The sequence below is a fragment of the Trichomycterus rosablanca genome, chromosome 2 (assembly GCF_030014385.1).
Source record: "Trichomycterus rosablanca isolate fTriRos1 chromosome 2, fTriRos1.hap1, whole genome shotgun sequence".
NCBI classification, from domain to species: Eukaryota; Metazoa; Chordata; class Actinopteri; order Siluriformes; family Trichomycteridae; genus Trichomycterus; species Trichomycterus rosablanca.
This window is the reverse complement of record NC_085989.1, coordinates 22,878,194-22,897,002: the sequence shown is the minus strand read 5'-3', so window position 1 is coordinate 22,897,002 and position 18,809 is coordinate 22,878,194. Positions and strand designations below refer to the sequence as shown.

The 18,809-nt window shown below is 39.4% G+C and overlaps 2 protein-coding genes across 2 annotated transcripts; both read left to right on the top strand.

Annotated features, from left to right (window-relative positions):
* Positions 1–1,758: 1,758 nt before the first annotated feature.
* Positions 1,759–8,335, top strand: arpc1a (actin related protein 2/3 complex, subunit 1A). The gene is made up of 10 exons (XM_063012665.1): positions 1,759–1,968; positions 2,668–2,751; positions 2,845–2,949; positions 3,598–3,820; positions 3,939–4,046; positions 4,792–5,004; positions 5,127–5,202; positions 5,391–5,584; positions 6,616–6,706; positions 7,959–8,335. Exons 2-10 carry the CDS (start codon positions 2,688–2,690, stop codon positions 7,995–7,997), a joined length of 1,113 nt encoding a protein of 370 aa, XP_062868735.1. The 5' UTR covers positions 1,759–1,968; positions 2,668–2,687; the 3' UTR covers positions 7,998–8,335.
* A 297-nt stretch (positions 8,336–8,632) lies between these two features.
* arpc1b (actin related protein 2/3 complex, subunit 1B) lies at positions 8,633–18,580 on the top strand. The gene is made up of 10 exons (XM_063012654.1): positions 8,633–8,766; positions 9,328–9,403; positions 13,077–13,181; positions 13,268–13,490; positions 15,009–15,116; positions 15,738–15,944; positions 17,207–17,282; positions 17,366–17,562; positions 18,139–18,229; positions 18,338–18,580. Exons 2-10 carry the CDS (start codon positions 9,340–9,342, stop codon positions 18,374–18,376), a joined length of 1,110 nt encoding a protein of 369 aa, XP_062868724.1. The 5' UTR covers positions 8,633–8,766; positions 9,328–9,339; the 3' UTR covers positions 18,377–18,580.
* The last annotated feature ends 229 nt before the right edge of the window (positions 18,581–18,809 follow it).

Genomic DNA, 18,809 nt, shown 5'->3' with positions numbered 1-18,809 from the left:
CGAAACCCGATGGAATTGCTGTCTAAGTAGCGCGTTTGAATAACCTGACTTAAAAGTCAATGACTTATTAGAATCCTCTCTACTGAGGCAGCTGCCTATGTAGTCAGTAAGACAGCAAGGCAGCTCACTAGGTTTTTGAACACACTCATAGATTCTTTTTGGAAATGGGGTTTGTAAATAAACAAATACAAACGATAACACACAGATTTGAAGCATAATGAATGTAACACAAGAGTTCTCCAAAATGCGAGGTTTAGTAAGGGAAAAATAAGTAAGAATCATGTTGAGTTTTAGAAAATCATGTCCACTGTGGGGGAAATGTGTTTAGACACATTCATCTCCAAGATCAGTAAATAATACTAATTGTAAATAATACGTGGGTTGAGGCACAGAGCACCTCCATATTTTTGTTCGTACACGTTCTTACAATAAATCCTGTATGTTCTGATCTGAAATGCCTCCTAGTGGCTCAGTTTTTCAATCGTCCAGCCTGTGTCAGAGAATGCATTTGTGTGCGCTGCTGGTGTGCGTTAGAAACGTATTATTATACTGAAAGTAGCCATTATAAAACAGTAAATTGTGGCCATAGAGAGATGCACATGTTTACCAATATACTTAGATAACCTGTGGCAATTGAAATGGTGAACCTGTAAGGGGGCCCAAAGTGTACCAGTAAACATTCACTTAAAATCAATTCTAACAGACATAATTAGTGCTTGTACTGCCAAATATACACCGATCAGTCATAACATTAAAACCACCTCCTTATTTCTACACACATTGTCCATTTTATCAGCTCCACTTACCATGTAGAAGCACTTCGAAGTTCTTCAGTTACTGACTGTAGTCCATCTGTTTCTCTGCATGCTTTGTTAGTCCCATTTCATGCTGTTCTTCAATGGTCAGGACCCCCACAGGACCACTACAGAGTAGGTATTATTTAGGTGCTGGGTCATTCTCAGCACAGCAGTGACACTGTCATGGTGGTGGTGTGTTAGTGTGTGTTGTGCTGGTATGAGTGGATCAGACACGGCAATGCTGATGAAGTTTTTAAACACCTCACTGTCACTGCTGGACTAAGAATAGTCCACCAACCTAAATATCCAGCCAACAGCACCACGCAGGCAGCGTCTTGTGACCACTGATGAAGAAGACCAACTCAAACAGCAGCAATAAATGAGCGATCGTCTCTGACTTTACATCTACAAGGTGGACCAACTAGGTAGGAGTGTCTGATAAACTGGACAGTGAGTGGGCACGGTATTTAAAAACTCCATCCACTCATACCAGCACAACACACACTAACACACCACCACCATGTCAGTGTCACTGCAGTGCTGAGAATGATCCACCACCTAAATAATACCTGCTCTGTGGTGGTCCTGTGGGGGTCCTGACCATTGAAGAACAGGGTGAAAACAGGCTAAAAAGCATGTAGAGAAATAGATGGACTAGAGTCAGTAATTGTAGAACTACAAAGTGCTTCTGTAAGGTAAGTGGAGCTGATAAAATGGACAGTGAGTGTAGAAACAAGGAGGTGGTTTTAATGTTATGGCTGATCAGTGTATGTGTCCACCTTGCGCCATGTGATTCCTAGTGGACTGGGTCGCCACCTTGACCGGGTTAGTGAAAATGAATAACAGCTGACCTTTTTTATGTGCAAGTGTGTAAAATGGTCTTTTGCAAACAACGCAACTGCTTTTTCTTTTTCATTCAGGTTTTTGGTAGTCATCTTTGACGTGGGGAAAGTGTGCGTACGCATGCGCAGTGAGCATCCAGCTCCTCTACGCCTAGCCGTTGCCATTTCCTGAATCCCTGACAGGCTGAGATTGGGAAGTTTACAGCGAGACGAGCAGTTAGCAGTCGGAGTGAATTCGTGTTGACTGGCCAGAGTCCGCGAATTCAAGTCCGTCCAACGAAGGGCCGAAGAGTTTGTGGACATTTGCTATACGGAACAACTTTTAGGCTGTAAGTGGGTTTATGAAGGAACATTGAAGCTAGCGGCCTGCGCTGTTTCTCATTCCTGCGGAGCGGAGAGCCGGTTATCCTGTAGGCCTTCTTCCTCGTTTTCCCCCTTTTTCTACACATAGAGAAAAACGGACAAACTGTCGTTTTCTTTAGACTCTAAACATAATTATTGTGCGCAGACGGGTTAAATGTGCTTGTTTGAGTTTTGCTAGATATGAACTGGTACATTACTGCTGGATGTAGCCAGGTTAGCTGAGCGAGCCTCGGCTAGCTTTACAAGCTAACAGCCTGGCTCTTTCAGACAGGTTTGCGCTAACAGTAGCTTAGCTAACCGGTTCGTTTAGCTAGAAGATAGGAAACTGGTGTTGCTCCACGCCCTGAAACCGAGATATAGCCGTTGCTTTATGTACTTGTTTTGTCAGTTAAGTGAGAAATGTTTCTGCTTATTTCTTATTAAAGGTTTGCAATGTTATGCAGCCTATAGGTTTCCAGTCGGTCAGTGTCTTTGATCATATTCAAAAATGGGTTACACTGATGACTTCATGTTATTGATAGATCACAAGTCTGAGAGACATTACATTACATCAGCCAGCTTAAGTACTTTTTCGCATTACATTATGTAGCTTTTTGTAGCACTGAAATGTTAAATACATTTATTGAATGACATTCTCTAAACACTTGGGTGTGTGTTTTTTGCAGAGTTGTAACAGCTGAAGAAAATGTCACTCCACCAGTTTCTACTTGAACCCATCACATGCCATGCATGGAACCGGGACAGGACTCGTAAGTGGCACATTTATTCATCTGCTTATCTCTAAATGTTGAAGAGGTTTTATTTTTATGAACAGTATTTTTTTCTGTTAATTTTTCCCCCAGAAATTGCTATCAGTCCAAACAACCACGAGGTCCATATATACAAAAAGAGTGGAAACCAGTGGGTCAAAACCCATGAGTTGAAAGAACACAATGGACACATTACAGGTAACCTGATCACTCTTGAGGCAAAGACCTAGTTTTCACTTCATGCAGTGTAGTATTAGTGTTGTGGTGTTTTCTATTAAAAATATTTTAATATTCTTTAAGGAAAGACTTGCTTTTTGAGTTATTTCTTAAAACATAATTATTGGTTTGTTAAAAGAACAAGCTGATCACACAGGAAACCCAAGTAATTTTACCATTTTAAATTAAATCAGAGAGTTTTAATTAAAGTGTCTCTTCTCATTCATGATTTTTGAAAATGTTTCAGACCTCCATACACAATCTGTTTCCTACCTCTCGAGATTTATCAGCAGATGAAAACACCACCCTGCACATTAGTTTATACACACTTACTATTGTGGTTCATGTACACATTTGTTTCAGAAAGCAGATAAACAATGACGAGCAGAAGTGTAGTTTGTAATTATGTTTTTCATAATATAACCAAACTGAATCTTGTGGTCAAGTCTCATCCATTATGGGTACTACTGATTCAAGCCTAAAACACAGTTAAATAGTACATGTGTTTGTCATCTTGTCAGCATGCAATTCAGATACAAGGCATATGAAATGACCAGGCTTTTATAAATAGGGTGTACATGAGTTAACTTTTGTATTTGTGTAATTGTGATGTATGTGTATTATGTTAAGGCATTGACTGGGCTCCTAAAAGTGATCGTATTGTAACCTGTGGAGCGGATCGCAATGCTTATGTGTGGAGCCAGAAGGACGGCGTGTGGAAGCCCACTCTTGTCATCCTCAGGATTAACCGTGCTGCCACGTTTGTCAAGTGGTCTCCATTGGAGAACAAGTTTGCAGTGGGCAGTGGTGCTCGCCTCATATCCGTTTGCTACTTTGAGTCTGAAAATGACTGGTAAGTTGGAGAGAAAAAAAAAGTAGTTACAAGAATGTTTTATTTAACTTTTAGCAAATTTGTTCTGCATTCATTATTTAGCTGGTAAGCACTCAGTTATGTTTCCTTTGTTTTTAAGGTGGGTGAGCAAACACATCAAAAAGCCTATCCGCTCTACCGTCCTCAGTTTAGACTGGCATCCAAACAATGTGCTTCTGGCAGCTGGATCATGTGACTTTAAATGCAGGTAAGATGCTGTTGTCTTGTAAAAGAAGTGCTTTTATGTAATCTGAATATGGCCTAACAAGACCCAAAAATGGTCAGTCATTAGAGAAAAAGAAAGAATTGAAATGTATTATCTAACAGACTTCTTTTAATAGCACATTGGATATGCAATATATACGTATATACGCTATCACACTTTATATAGTTCAGTCTTTATTGGAGGAGCATTGGTTATTAGTTCAGTAATTTGAATTTGTAGAAGAACTTTGTAAAATAGAATGTTAATTATTTGACACTTCATACAGAAGCGTTTGAGCCTTGAGTACTCATTTCAGGATCAAGCTAGTGTAGATAAAATATTTACACCTGGCTCATTTTACACACTTGATTTAAATACCTGGGTCCCCTGGAGGACGCCATCATTTTGCAGAATTGTGTTTAGAGCAACACAGATTATTTAAAGCACATCAATTAATCAACTCTAAATTAGGGGAATAAGTAAAATATTTTTTACAATTTAATTACTACTTTGCATATTTGTCCAGTGCTTTCTTACTGTTTTTAAGCGGTTTTACGTACATTGTATGAAACATCTGCTTAAAAACTGATACATTTGAGACCCAGCTGTGGGACAAAATGCTAGTGTGAAAACACTAAGTTACCATCTATTAGCCTAACGAGACATTTTAGTTCATTTATCTAATGTAGTAGTACATCTGCATATTTAACTGACTTGTCATTTTTGTATATTTTTTTTCTTTTCCAAGGGTATTTTCTGCTTACATCAAGGAGGTGGATGAGAAGCCGGCTCCAACTCCGTGGGGGTCCAAGATGCCTTTTGGCCAAGTGATGTCAGAGTTTGGTGGAGCAGGGAGTGGAGGATGGGTCCACAGTGTCAGTTTCTCTGGCAGTGGTAATAGACTGGCCTGGGTCAGTCATGACAGCACTGTGACAGTGGCAGACCCCACGAAAAGCTCAATGTGAGGATCTGATTTAGCTTATTTTATGAGTTTATGAGTTTGTTTTAATGTGTTAAATCAAAGTGTCATATACTTTTCATTAGCAGTTACTGCTTGTTCATACATTTGTTTTTTTTTTACAGGCCAAGTTCACTGAAGACAGAATTCCTTGCTCTTTTGAGTGTGATCTTTGTTTCTGAGAACAGCATTGTGGCAGCGGTAAGAACAACAAAAATGCTAACATGTCTGGTCCCACTTTTTTTTTTTATATTTATGTCTTATCCCGGTCAGGCTACTTGTGGGTCCAGCTAGCCTGTAATTACTGGGATATCTAGTGCCAGCTGTTTAACAATTTTAAGAATTTAAGTGACCAAATTTCACAAAAGGTGGATTTGTTTCTTCTGCAGGGTCATGATTGCTGCCCAATGCTGTTCCGTTTAGATGACGGTGGAACATTGACTTTCATTTCCAAGTTGGACGTTCCAAAGCAAAGCATCCAGCGGAACATCTCTGCCATGGAGCGCTTCCGCAACATGGACAAGAGAGCCACAACTGAGGATCGCAATAGTACTCTGGAGACGCTTCACCAGAACAGCATCACGTAAGGCTAAGTGTCATTTCGTCAGAGTAACTGCCAGTTTGATCTGATATTATAATGCATTTTATACACATTTGGACAAAAGTATTAGGACACCTACACATCTCATCTCAAAGCTTTTTCCAAGATTTTGGAGTTTGTGTGGATTTTTTTTCCCATTAATCGAGAAGAGCATTTTGAGGTAAGATACTAATGTTGCCCTATACCAGCCCTGTACCATTATTTGAAAAACAACCCTAAAGCAATATCCCACCAAACTTTACAGCTGGCAGAATGCAGGCAGGCAGGTAATATTCTCCTGGCATTCACCAAACCCAGGCTTGTCCATCAGAAGTACGATTCATCACTCCACTTAACACGATTCCAGTGCTCCAGAGTCTAGTGCTGGCGTGCTTTACACCACTCCATCCGACGCTTTGCATTGTGATACAAGGCTTGCATGCAGCTGTCCGGCAATGGCATCCCATACCATGAAGCCTTCTGATGGACAGTCCCGATGTTAATGCCAGAAAAGGTTTGGAACTCTGCGGTTATTGAGTCAGCAGAGCATTGGCGACTTTTATGCACTATGCGCCTCAGCACTTAGCTTATGTGGTGCCGCTTTGTGGCCGAGTTGCTGTGCTTCCTAAATGCTTCCACTTTTGTTAATAATACCACTCACAGTTGTTCGTGGATATGTAGGAGGTAAATTTCACAAACTGACTTGTTACTGGTGGCATTCAGTGAGCTATGCAGAATGACCAATTATTTCACAAATGTTTGTGAAGGCAGACTGCATGGCTAGGTGCTTGATTTTATACACCTGTGGCAATGGGACTGAATGAAACACCTGAATTCAGTTATTAAGAGGTGTGTTCCAATAGTTTTGTTCATACAGTGTACCGTTTAAAATTCACCTACAGTTATTGAATGTATAATAAGCTTAGTAGAACACAATGTTTCGCTCATAATATTTTTGGCATTTTGGACAGCTTCTGTTTTAATTAAAACTCATTTATTTTCATATATTAAAAGCTTTTCTCCCAATTTTGCAGCCAAGTGTCTATGTATGAAGGAGATAAAAAAGATTGTCGCAAATTCTGCACTACAGGAATTGATGGTGCAATGACCATATGGGATTTCAAGGTTTGTACTGTGTTTTCTATTCAACTAGTGCTGTATTTTAAGCCTGTTGTGGTCCAAAATGCCTGAGACATTTATTGAAGTGTTTGTAGTTTACCAGGGCTGTTGGTGTGGCTTTTTTCTTACATAGAGCTATACCACCCATAGAGAAACACCATATACTTTAATTATTGTCATGTTGAGTTGAGGTGATCCAGGGCTTGACCAGACTGGTGATACCACTCTTAAACTTAAACCTGGCTTAAACTACCTAAGCTGTTTAGTAATACTGGACTGAAATGTAGCTTCCGTGGGCATGTTTGTAATTTGCACAGATTGCCTTTTTAGTCATTCTATGGTATATCCAAGTTGGCAATGGACCATTTTTTGATTCTACATCGGTTCAGCATGTGATCACTTTTCTGGCTGTTTCCTAAACAACTAAATGTTATGATGCCATCTGCAGTGTGCTAATTTGACACACTATATAGTATGGCAATCAGTATGGTATCACTACCACTTACACTACCTCCATTCTGACCACGGAGGGCAGCAGACTATTACACGCTCCCTCTGACAACTTCTTATGGGTTCCCTCACTGACACATATCACATATGGAGAGTCATGCAATGATTGACTCCCCCATCTTTCCATTTTTCTGCCAGCACTCCCTAAGATTGCATATTGCGGTGCCAGCGAGTCGAAATCCCAGCCGACTGATCGTCCCTCAGACATGGCCAATTTTGTCTGCTGGATGCACTGCTGAGATACTAACTCATAAGCTTAAGCACTCTGCAGTGGTGTGCAAGCGTGTAAGACTGTTGCACCATCTTAGCTCCTTGCAGTATTTTTAAACTTGGCTAAAGTTAGCTAAAGGGTTAAAAATAGTATTATGATGGAGAAATATTTTAATTTCGGGTACCTGACACTGACATTAGATGGGCTGTGTGTGTAGGGGTTGGACAATGATCAAGCAGGGATTTCTCATCACTGCTACAACTATGGCCTCTGCTGGCTGGCTAAGGAGCAGTTAATCGTGGATGGCAGTGCGTAACTCTCTTTATGTGATACTGTGGTCTGTGAGTGCCTGGCCTGCCCATAACATCCGGGCTAGCTCAATAGACCACTGCACCACCAATCACCTTAGAAGGATGACAGTTTAACCAATGTTGTTCATAGATTACTAGAATCATTTTGGTACAATCGATGTGAGGTGCAGATTAATTTGACTTTGCCCAATTTAATTGTCTTCTTTATTGTTGTTTGTTTTCCCAGACTTTAGAGTCTTCTATCCAAGGCCTGCGGATCATGTAAAAGAACTCACTACACGCTAGCACGAGACAGCACAAGCGATGCTGTTTGAAGACTAACAAGGCGATTTCTGATAACACTTCTGAAAGTTTTTAACTGAGAAAAATAGCACTGAACAGTGTCGTGAGCTGACTTTTCACTCTTAAAAGAAAAAAAACACCACACACACAAATGAAACAGAGGGTTTAGGGTTTTTTTTATTCCATGCCAAAGCTGGTGCTCCAGCAGCGTGTCATTTGATTGTGGTGCTCTGGTCTTCTATGTGAGCCAGATGAGTTAAATTAAAAGGAGAATTTTATGTAAATGGTCTGTTAGAAATAAAAGAAATATACTACACACTACCTAATGTGGTCTTCTTCTTGTTTTGATTGTGTTGACACTGTGCACAGATACCTATGCACATATTTGCTATTAACAGGTTCACCATGCTGGCTTTGGTGATGCTCGCATTCACGTTGTTAGGCGCAAATGAGAAATAATGAAGAGCTGTTTTAGTTTTAGTGCAAATTTGAAGGGAGTTAAGGGAGCAGAAGGCTGTGCTCACTAGCTGACAACCGCCCACAGGAGGAAGTGGTTAAATATCTTAAACAGGAAGGGGAGAGAGCGCTTTTCCCCCGCATATATATATATTACAGTCTGGGTAAATAGTTCAGTGCATTGAGCGCTAAGCCAGAGTTTGTGTCGACTGCTCAGAGTCCACGAACTGAGGCTTGTAGTTCACGTCTGACTGTCCGCTACATCTCAGGGAGATCCCGGTTTAACCATTTCCAAGGTAAGTAGGTTAACAGATGTTTCTATTTATCTGGACTGTAGGGCACAGCGGAATGTTGGTGCTTGTGGAACTTCTAACACATAAGCTGCATAGACATATCGCACCAGGGTTTCAACTCTAAATAAGCAACAATTGTGTATTTTCAGGAGTTACACAAATGCAGCTATTTGCATGCAGCTAACTGATGAGATTCGAACTGCATTGTTTTCTTGTGCAGTTGTTTCTAGACTGACCACGTCTCATTCCTTTCTGGTCTGGTATTAATTTACTGCCAAAGAAAGTTTAACAGTACAAAAAGCAGTGGGGATTTTTTTTTCCATAGAAAAAAAGTGTGTTTGAACTAGACATGAAAGGCTGAGTTCCTCCACACACACAATAGTGCCTCTTAGATGAGGAAGTTCAAAAACTTCTCCTTTTAAAGCAAACTTCTTTTCTAACGGAAGTAATAGCAGAGCTAAGCCAGATGAATGTACACAAGCATTTGCAACACTGTTAATTTATGGCGTTAGTTCTGAACAAATTTGTTCCAATTCCTAATGCCATGATTCATCTCATTTGCAGAAGGTTCTAACCATGGCTTACCACAGCTTTCTGCTGGAACCCATCAGCTGCCACGCCTGGAACAAGGACCGAACCCGTAAGTTCAGCTGAGTGGACGCAGAACATCTCGAGTTTTTATCAGTCTGCGTAAAAAAGCAAAAATTATAACCTATCCTGCCTTGTGTTATCTTGTCAGTGTGTGTCTGGCCAGTGATAGCTCAATGGTTAAGGTACTGGACTAGTAATCAGAAGGTTGCCGATTCAAGCCCCGCCACTGTCAAGTTGACACTGTTGGGCTCCTGAGCAAGGCCCTTAACCCTCAGTTGCTAAAAATTGTGTTCAGTCATAATTGTAAGTTGCTTTGGATACAAGCGCCTGTTTAATGCCGAAAATTTAAATGTCTGAACCCTCAACAAGTAGATACATGGTTAGGTGACTGGTTTCCAAATGCTTCCTGTGTTTATAGATATGCTTTTAAACTCTAATACTGACTGGAAAGTTATATAATATACAGTGTAAATCAATACAATACGGGAACATGACTGATATGATGGGTCTAGTGCATTACATTATAGTCATAGCTATGATACACGTAAGATAGAATAGAGTGCAGTCAAGGTATGCACTCAAGGTGAATTTATAACATGTTCTGTCTATTTTGTCAGATGAAAAAATACTTTCTAATTATATTTACTCATTAGGATTCTCACAATTATGCTGGATTTTTAAAAAAACCCTTTGCAACTATAACAGCCTCTACTTTGATGGGAAGACTTTCTACAAGATTTTGAGTTGTGTTTAATATTTGTGCGTATTCAGTCAAATGAGCATTTGTGAGGGCACTGACAATGGATGCCAAGATCTGGCTCACAATCGACAATCCAGTTAATCTCGGAGGTGTTCACTAGGGTTGTGGTCAGGGTTCTGTGCAAGCCACTGTAGTTTTTGTAAATCAAACTCATTAAACCAGGTATTTATGGATTTTGTTTGTGCTCCGAGGCACAGTCTTGCTCGAATAGGAACAGGCCTTGTGTAAAAAGGATGTGTAGTACACTAAAATCTAAACGTTTTTTTTTTTTTTTTTATCATTGTTATTCAGACTAGTAGCAGTTGTAGTGTAGTGGCACAGTCACAAATCTGGAGAAAAATATCAAACAGTTTTTGAAGTAGTATTATTTTACTAGTAGTAGTGGTAAGTAATAGATTCACTGTTGTGCTATCTGCGTTCATGTGGTAAGTCTGTCTGCATCCTTATAGTCTGCCTAAATCCAGCTATGAGAGCTCTAATCTCATACAAGTCAGTATCTGTACACTGCATCTCATACTGGCTTGCAGGGCTGCATCATACTGGATTTCACCACTGCACATAAGCCACCATGACACTTAAAAACTTCGCAACAGAAGCTTTAAGAGTTGGCTAAGAGACTACCACAAAAGAATTAGCATTAGCTAATACTCAGAACGAGGATATTGAGAGAAGTGGGATCAGTGCATCTTTAGAAAATAATACATCGGTTAATTGTTATGAGTTTAATTTGGATTTAAACGAGCACTAACATTATGTTAACAGTAATAACTGTATCTCTTACATCACTTTTTAAGTGTGTAGTACAGGGTTATTTAATTAGTGCGCAACCAAACAGTTATTGCCCTTAAGAACATTTTATTGGTTCTAGACACATTTCTAGACAACTAAATCTTTCAATGGTCCCTAAAACTGTTAAATAATCCAGGGACCAGTTTTATGTCCATGGCATCTCATCTTATATTGTTTTAGTAGTCTCTCAATTAATTGAATAGACCTGGTGTAGTATGTTTAAAAGTCAACTACCATTCAAACTTTGAAAGCCAGTTTTTCAGAAAACAACACTCCTCCATCTGCACTCCTGGCACACAACCTGCAGTCTCAGATCAGTCATTTGTCCTTGCTGTGTGTTTTTATAGTGGTCCAGACAGTCAGAATAAGGCAGCTTCTGAAAAAAAAAAAACCCTTATAGAAACAGTTGTTTCTTTGTTTTAAAAGAGCAGGTATATGGAAAAGCTAGCATTGCAGTATTTCATGCTGTCACCACCCTGAGTTCCTTTTTCTTTTTTTTTTTTTGCACACGGGCGATAGAAGCAGTAATGATTAAGCCTCTCCGCCACATACTTGTACAAACACTTCCTGTTTTACTATAAATGGTGTTGTGTTGCTGCTGTTGGCTGTTTTAAGCAGACCGCACAGTCTGGGCAGCAAACAAGCTTAGTGCACGGTGTAGCTAAGCTGTAGAAACCAGTCAAAGTATTTTACCCTGCCTTTGCTTACTAACTTCAATAACAACAATTAAACGAATCTGCTGGCACATAATGTACAAAGAATCAGAATTATTAAGTAAAATGTCAGATTTTTATATCTTACTAGTCATGCAATAGATTGGTGCCCTGTCTGGGGTATTTTTTTCCTGGGTCCAGTGTTTCCTGGTTGAACCAGACTTGCTGCGACCCTGGCCAAGATAAGTAGGTTGACGAAAATTAAATACTCAGTTAAACATGATGAAAAAAGATCAGTGGATTATCAATCATTTTTGTACAGTATTACATAGGGATGTAACAATAAACTCTACCCATGATTCAATACGATTCACGATAATGGATTCACGATACGATTTTTTCCCGATTTTTTAAACAAAATGAAATTGAAGACAAATTATGACAAATTTGCTTTTATTATTTCTCTTAAAAAATGAAATAAAATCTTTTATTTATCTAAATAATGAATGCCATTTTATTTCTGAGGTAGGTACAAACTATGCAAAACAATGCTGCACATTTCCCTTTTTGTGTAAAAAAAACTGAAATGAAATTTAAAACAAATCCCACATTATATAAATAAATGAATAATACAAATAAAGAAAGTATACTCACATAAATAACTTTGGCTGGAAAATCCCATACATCCTGTGTAGTGATGTCAACCAGGCGCCAGTGCCCTCTGCTGTTTAAAGTGAATATTGATTCATTTTGCATGAATTACCGAGTGGCATTTACATTTTCAGCATTTAGCAAACGTCTTTATCCAAAGATACAGATACAGTCTGAGCAAATGAGGGTTAAGGGCCTTGCTTAAGCGACCAACAGCAGCACATGTGCATTGTGGCACACGTGCATAAATTTTTAACTGCCTTGTGGAGCATCGTTACATCCCTAGTATTACATTATACATTTTTACGCATATAAATAATGTTGTGTGCCATAACAACATTATAATTAGGTAAATTTAGGACAGACATTAATCTGAATGCCAGAGTGAAACGTGATTCATCACACAGAATACGTTTCCACTAATCCAAAGCTCAGTGGCGGCATGCTTTATACCACTATGCACCTCAGCACTCAGTGACCCCTCTTTGTTACTTTATGTTGTGCCATTTTAAGTTGCTGTGGTCCCTAAATGCTTTCACTTTTCAATAATACCACTCACTGTTGATTGTGGAATATCTAGAAAGATTTTTTTTCTCATGAACTGATTTTTTACAATGGTGGCATCCTATCCTAGAATGACCATTCTCTTACAAATGTTAGTTAAGGCAGACTGCATGGCCAGGTGCTTGATTTTATACACCTGTGCCAATGGGACTGAATAGAAAACCTGAATATAATGATTAAGAGGTGTGTCCCAATACTTTTGTCTATACACTGTATAAGTTTTTGCAGATGCATATCATTTAAAAAAATTGTAACAAGCTAAAATGGGCTTTGCCTTTTTGTCTTTTGCTTTTTGTTTTTATCAGAAATTGCACTATGTCCCAACAACCATGATGTTCATATCTATAAAAAAGAGGGAAACAACTGGACCAAGATTCATGTGCTTAAGGAGCACAATGGCCAAGTGACTGGTGAGTTGAACATTTCTAAATATCTTAAACAAACATCATAAAAAAACAAGAGGCATTGTCTTATTTACATTCTCTCTGGTTGCCAGGTATTGACTGGGCACCGGAGAGCAACCGCATTGTGACCTGTGGCACTGACCGTAATGCTTATGTGTGGACCCTGAAGAATGATGTGTGGAAGCCCACTCTGGTCATCCTCAGGATCAATCGTGCTGCCCGCTGTGTTAAATGGTCACCCAAAGAAAACAAGTTTGCAGTGGGTAGCGGCTCCCGCCTGATCTCTGTCTGCTACTTCGAACAGGAGAATGACTGGTAAGCTGCACTGTTTAGTGAGTTTCTTATATCATCAGCACATATTAGCCACTCTGGTTATTGGACATTATCAATCCTACACATGCATAAACCGCAGCCGAAAATTATAGCCGAGTCTCATTTAGAAAATTTCTAAATGCAAAAATGCAAATAATTTACATCTTTTACCATCTACCTTACATAACATGTGAAAAGATTCAGGGAATCTGGAGAAATCTCAGTCTGTGTGGGTCAAGAACAGAAACCACTGCTGAATGTGTGTGACCTTCGAGCACTCAGACGACATTGCTAGTTCATGCTACTGTGCTAAACATAGTCACGTGGGCTGGGGAGTACTTCAGAAAGCTGTTGTCACTTAACACAGCCCACTACTGCATCAAGAGATGCAACCTGAAATAAAGTGAAAGACGTTTATCAGTTCTGTGCAGAAACACCACCAAGTTCATGAGGCATGAGCTCATCTCAGATGGGGAAATGTGTTCTGTGATCAGATGAGTCCACGTTTCAGAAAAAAGGACATTGGTTTGTCCTTGACAAAGAAGAAAAGCACCATCCAGACTGCTATCAGCAAAGCTGCAGTAGCCAACAACTGTCATTGTATGGAGGTGCATCAGTGCCCAAAGCATGTGTGACTTGCATATGTGTGAGTGTACCCTTGATGCAAAGGTTTATATTTTGGTTTTAGAGAGACATGCTGCCATCAAGGCAATGTCTTTTCCTGGGAAATCCATGATTATTTCAGCAAGACAATGCCAAGCCTTATTCTGTATATGCTTTACATATAGTGTATATGTACAGCAATGTCAGTATTGACTCAGATAACCGCTCTAACCTGTTCCAAACCTCCTCAGCACAAAAATTGTGCACCAGAAGCTTCATTAGGGGGTAAACAGTTGCATGCAAGCTTTACATCACCAAACACAATGCCAAATGCCAGATGGAGTGGTGTAATGCACCCTGCCACTGGACTCTGGAGCAGTGGAAAATTCTTCTGTAAAGTGATGCATGTTTCTCTATCTGGTAGTCAGATGGATGAGTCTTGGTTTGGCAAATGGCAGGAGAACATTACCTGCCTGACTGCATTGTGCCAACTGTAAAGTTTGGTGGAGAAAGGATAATGTTATAGGGTTGTTTTTCAGGGGTTGGCTTAGGCCCCGTAGTTCCAGCGAAGGGGCAATTTAGCATACCAAGACATTTTAGACAACTGTCTGCTTCCAACGTTGTGACAAAAGTTCGGCAATGGCCCTTTTTCTTTTCCAGCATGACTGTACCCCAGTGCACAAAGCAGGGTCTCTAAAGGCATGGTTGGGTGAGTTTGGTATGGAAGAAATTTAACAGGCCTATACAGAGCCCTGACCTCAACCACATCAAACACCAACTCTCCATACTACATTTCTACTCTTACATTTCTAAAGGATCTTTTTTACCTTATTAAATTGGGTTTTTTCTTTCCTTTGCTGTAATAATAAATGTATAGATGTGTATTTGTCACACTTAGCAGATATTTTGATCTTTCAGGTGGGTTTGTAAGCACATTAAGAAGCCCATCCGCTCTACTATCCTATGTCTGGACTGGCACCCAAACAATGTTCTGCTGGCTGCTGGCTCATGTGACTTCAAATGCAGGTAAGGAAAACCACAAATTAAATCTTTCAGTTCAAGTCCACCACATTTTCATTTATTTTTATGCAACAGTCATTACAATGTGTTTAAAACACTTGGGCACACCTGGAAACAAACATGTGGCTGGTTACATTCTGTAAGCCAGTGTAAACATTTAAACGACAGCAAACTGAGATATGCAGTTACAGTACAAGTAAAAAATCCAGCATTAAGAACAGGAAACCAAATTAGCAACAACCAACAGCTAAAACATTAATGCATACAGTAAATACAAAGGACCAAACCATTCATGTAAATAATAATGGAAGGAAGGGGTAATACAGAGGGTCTCTGGATGTTTACTTTTTGCTAAACAGTTAGTTTTAAATAATCTATCAATGATGATAATAATTTAATACTACAAAAACACCTAATGTTCTATTATTTATATCTTATAATTCCTCCTACCACCCCTCCCTCATCTGGGAATAGTAGACACACAATCCTCACTTTCAGTATTAGGCTGGGATGAACTAGAGGGACTGAGTAGAAAAAGAGTCACCAATAACACCAACACTGATCACCAATAATAAGCCTTGTATTGCTTATCATTGCACCATTTTTGATTTTGTACTTTTCTCTTAGGATTTTTTCAGCCTATATCAAAGAGGTGGAGGAAAAGCCTGCTCCTACTCCATGGGGTTCCAAGATGCCATTTGGTGAGGTGATGTTTGAGTCCTCTGGCACCGCAGGCTGGGTGCACGGGGTCTCTTTCTCCGAGAGTGGGAATCGTGTGGCCTGGGCCAGCCATGACAGCACTGTGGCGGTTGCTGAGGGAGGCAAGACTTCTGCGTGAGTTGTCATTTTACCTGCCATTTTAAGCTTCACAGTACATGGGTAAATGTAATGGTTGTGTTCCGCTGGTAGAGTTTACTGGCAAAGCCAGGCCTAAAATAAAAGACCAAACAACACTGTTTTTTGGGCCAAATCTACCTTATATGACCAAATCATGTACACAAAGCAACGTTTATGCAAACATGCTGAGGAACAGTGGCCAACACAGAGCCCTGACATTAACTCTATAGAACACCTTTGGGAACAACTGGAACATTGAATGTGAGCCAGAATCTTTCATCCAAAATCAGTGTCTGCCCTAACAAATCCTTTTTTTAAACTAAATTGACATAGATTTTTACAGAAAATCATAGAGTGGAGGCCATCATAGCTCTTGGTCAGATGTTCAGATACATTTGGCCATATACTGTGTTAGAGTAATATTTTAAGTAGTGCAATTTGTGGTAATTCGCTTGCTCATTTTAATACGGTGGGTCAGTCCATCACATAGCACACACACACACACACTTACACCAACTCTCACACTCAAAGCAATATCTAGTAAGTGCAGTTGGACTGACTGCATGTCTTTGGACTTGTGGGAGGAGACTGGAGCACCCAGAGCAAACCCATGGGACACACTAAGGACCCTCGCTGGGGAATTGAACCTAGGCTCTTCTTGCTATAAGGGGACAGCTCTACCCACTGCGACACCATGCCACCTGGGTCTTAAATGATCATTTTAAACTTTGATTTTGAAAAATCAACTGATATTTAGAGCTAAGAACTACTTTCTACGATCGTTATGGAAAAATAAAGGTGATACACATTGAATGAGGTGCTTTACATTGAATGGCCCTGTGCTTTGACCGCTGCTTTCTAAACAAGCTTGGATATGCACACAAACAATGTCATTGTACTGTACATGTGTACTGTATATGTACGTATATATGACAAAGGCATTCCATATGCCCTAGATTATTATTATATTTATATTATTTTTCAGCATACAGTCAGCATACCTAGCTGTATGTTTCACTACGTCATCTTTCTCCAAGCACAATTTGTCATTCTCTTGTTTTTATCAGTGCCAGTTTCTATTGTTATCCAAAGATAGTCATGTACTCTATGTGTTTATTGTAAACACAGTTAAATGTCCCTGTCACATACTATTCTTACATTAGAACTTACTTCAGTTCATACATGTCAGCAACCAGGATGATCTTCATGTAAATGAAGAAAATTGCTTTTCTCACAAAATCTCATTTATTTTACCACAGCATTGCTAGCCTGACATCTGAAACCCTTCCTCTACTCTGTGTGACCTTCATCACCGAGAACAGCCTGGTGGCGGCAGTAAGTATCAGTGGATTGAACACCTTATTATTATGCAGAGCTTTTAACCTGAGTGCTTGGCTTGATTATGGAGTGTGTTGCAGGGACATGACTGCTACCCTGTGCTGTTTGTCTACGATGCTGGAAAAGGGGCACTGACTTTTGGAGGGAAGCTGGACATTCCCAAGCAGAGTGCTCAGAAAGGTATGACTGCCAGGGAGCGCTTTCAGAACCTGGACAAGAAAGCCACGTCAGATACCAAAGAGGCTGTGCTGGAGTCACTTCACAAAAACAGCATCAGGTATTTTATATTTTGCATGTCACAATTCTATCAATCACAATTCTAGGGTTTCAAGTATGATGTGCACTAACTCTGTTTAAATGGGGTTTTTGTTTATGAAGGTGCTTAAGATTTCCTTTTTAAAATCAGTGTTTAGCATTTATGGACAAGATAACCTGAAAATGTAAACTAAACAATAAAGTTTACATTACATTACATTACATTTTTGGCATTTAGCTGACGCTTTTATCCAAAGCAACTTACAGTACTGTGACAGTATATTATCTAAGCAATTAAAGGTTAAGAGCCTTGCTCAAGGGCCCAACAGTGGCAACCTGGCAGTGGTTGGGCTTGAACCAGCGACATCTCGACACTCCTTTGCATATTGTTTCCCTGTAATTTCATGCTCTTACAAGCTTTATTCCTTATCTATTATAAAGTGGATTTGAACCTACAGAATTAGGCATTATCACAGGATTTCAACCATTAATAACAGTACAGTTACAGCACTGTACAGTATGAACATGTACATACTGTACTATAGCATGTATTACACTGATCACTGTTTATGACTATACTGATCTCTTTGTATCCCAGCCAAATCTCAGTGCTTGCGGGAGGGAAAATGAAGTGCACAAAGTTCTGCACTACTGGAATGGATGGTGGAATGGCCATTTGGGATGTGAAGGTAATGCGAATTACAGTCTTTCTGATTTTTTCTTTAGTAATGATTTGTGTTAATGCATTTTGCAATGCACAATACTTAATATTTATTAAATCTCTTTCCTCCTCACAGACCCTTGAATCTGCTTTGAAGGACCTGAAGATTGTCTAAGTGGGGACTTGCTGGTGTTCCACAGTAAAAGTGGATGATGCTGGGCGCTTGCTGCATTATATAATCAATCATTTAAAAGTTTTTATTAAAGTCCAGTTTTGGAAAAGTAATCATTTATTTTTAAAAGAAAAAATGAGTGTATTAGACAGGTATGATTGATTTGATTTTTGTATGCTGGTCATAAATTGCTTTTTATTACTGTTGGTTCTTGTCTCTGATTTCTAATGCATTACAATTTTAGTATTTATTGGCTGTGAACATGACTTATTAATAATGACATTTTAGCTGATTGTCTTACATATTGTGATAATTAATTTATTGATTTTCAACAACACTTTTTGTCCTGATCAAGATCATGGTGGGATTGATGTTAACCAGAAACACTGGTCACAAGGCAAAACAAAACACAGATGCATTGCAGGTTATTACACAG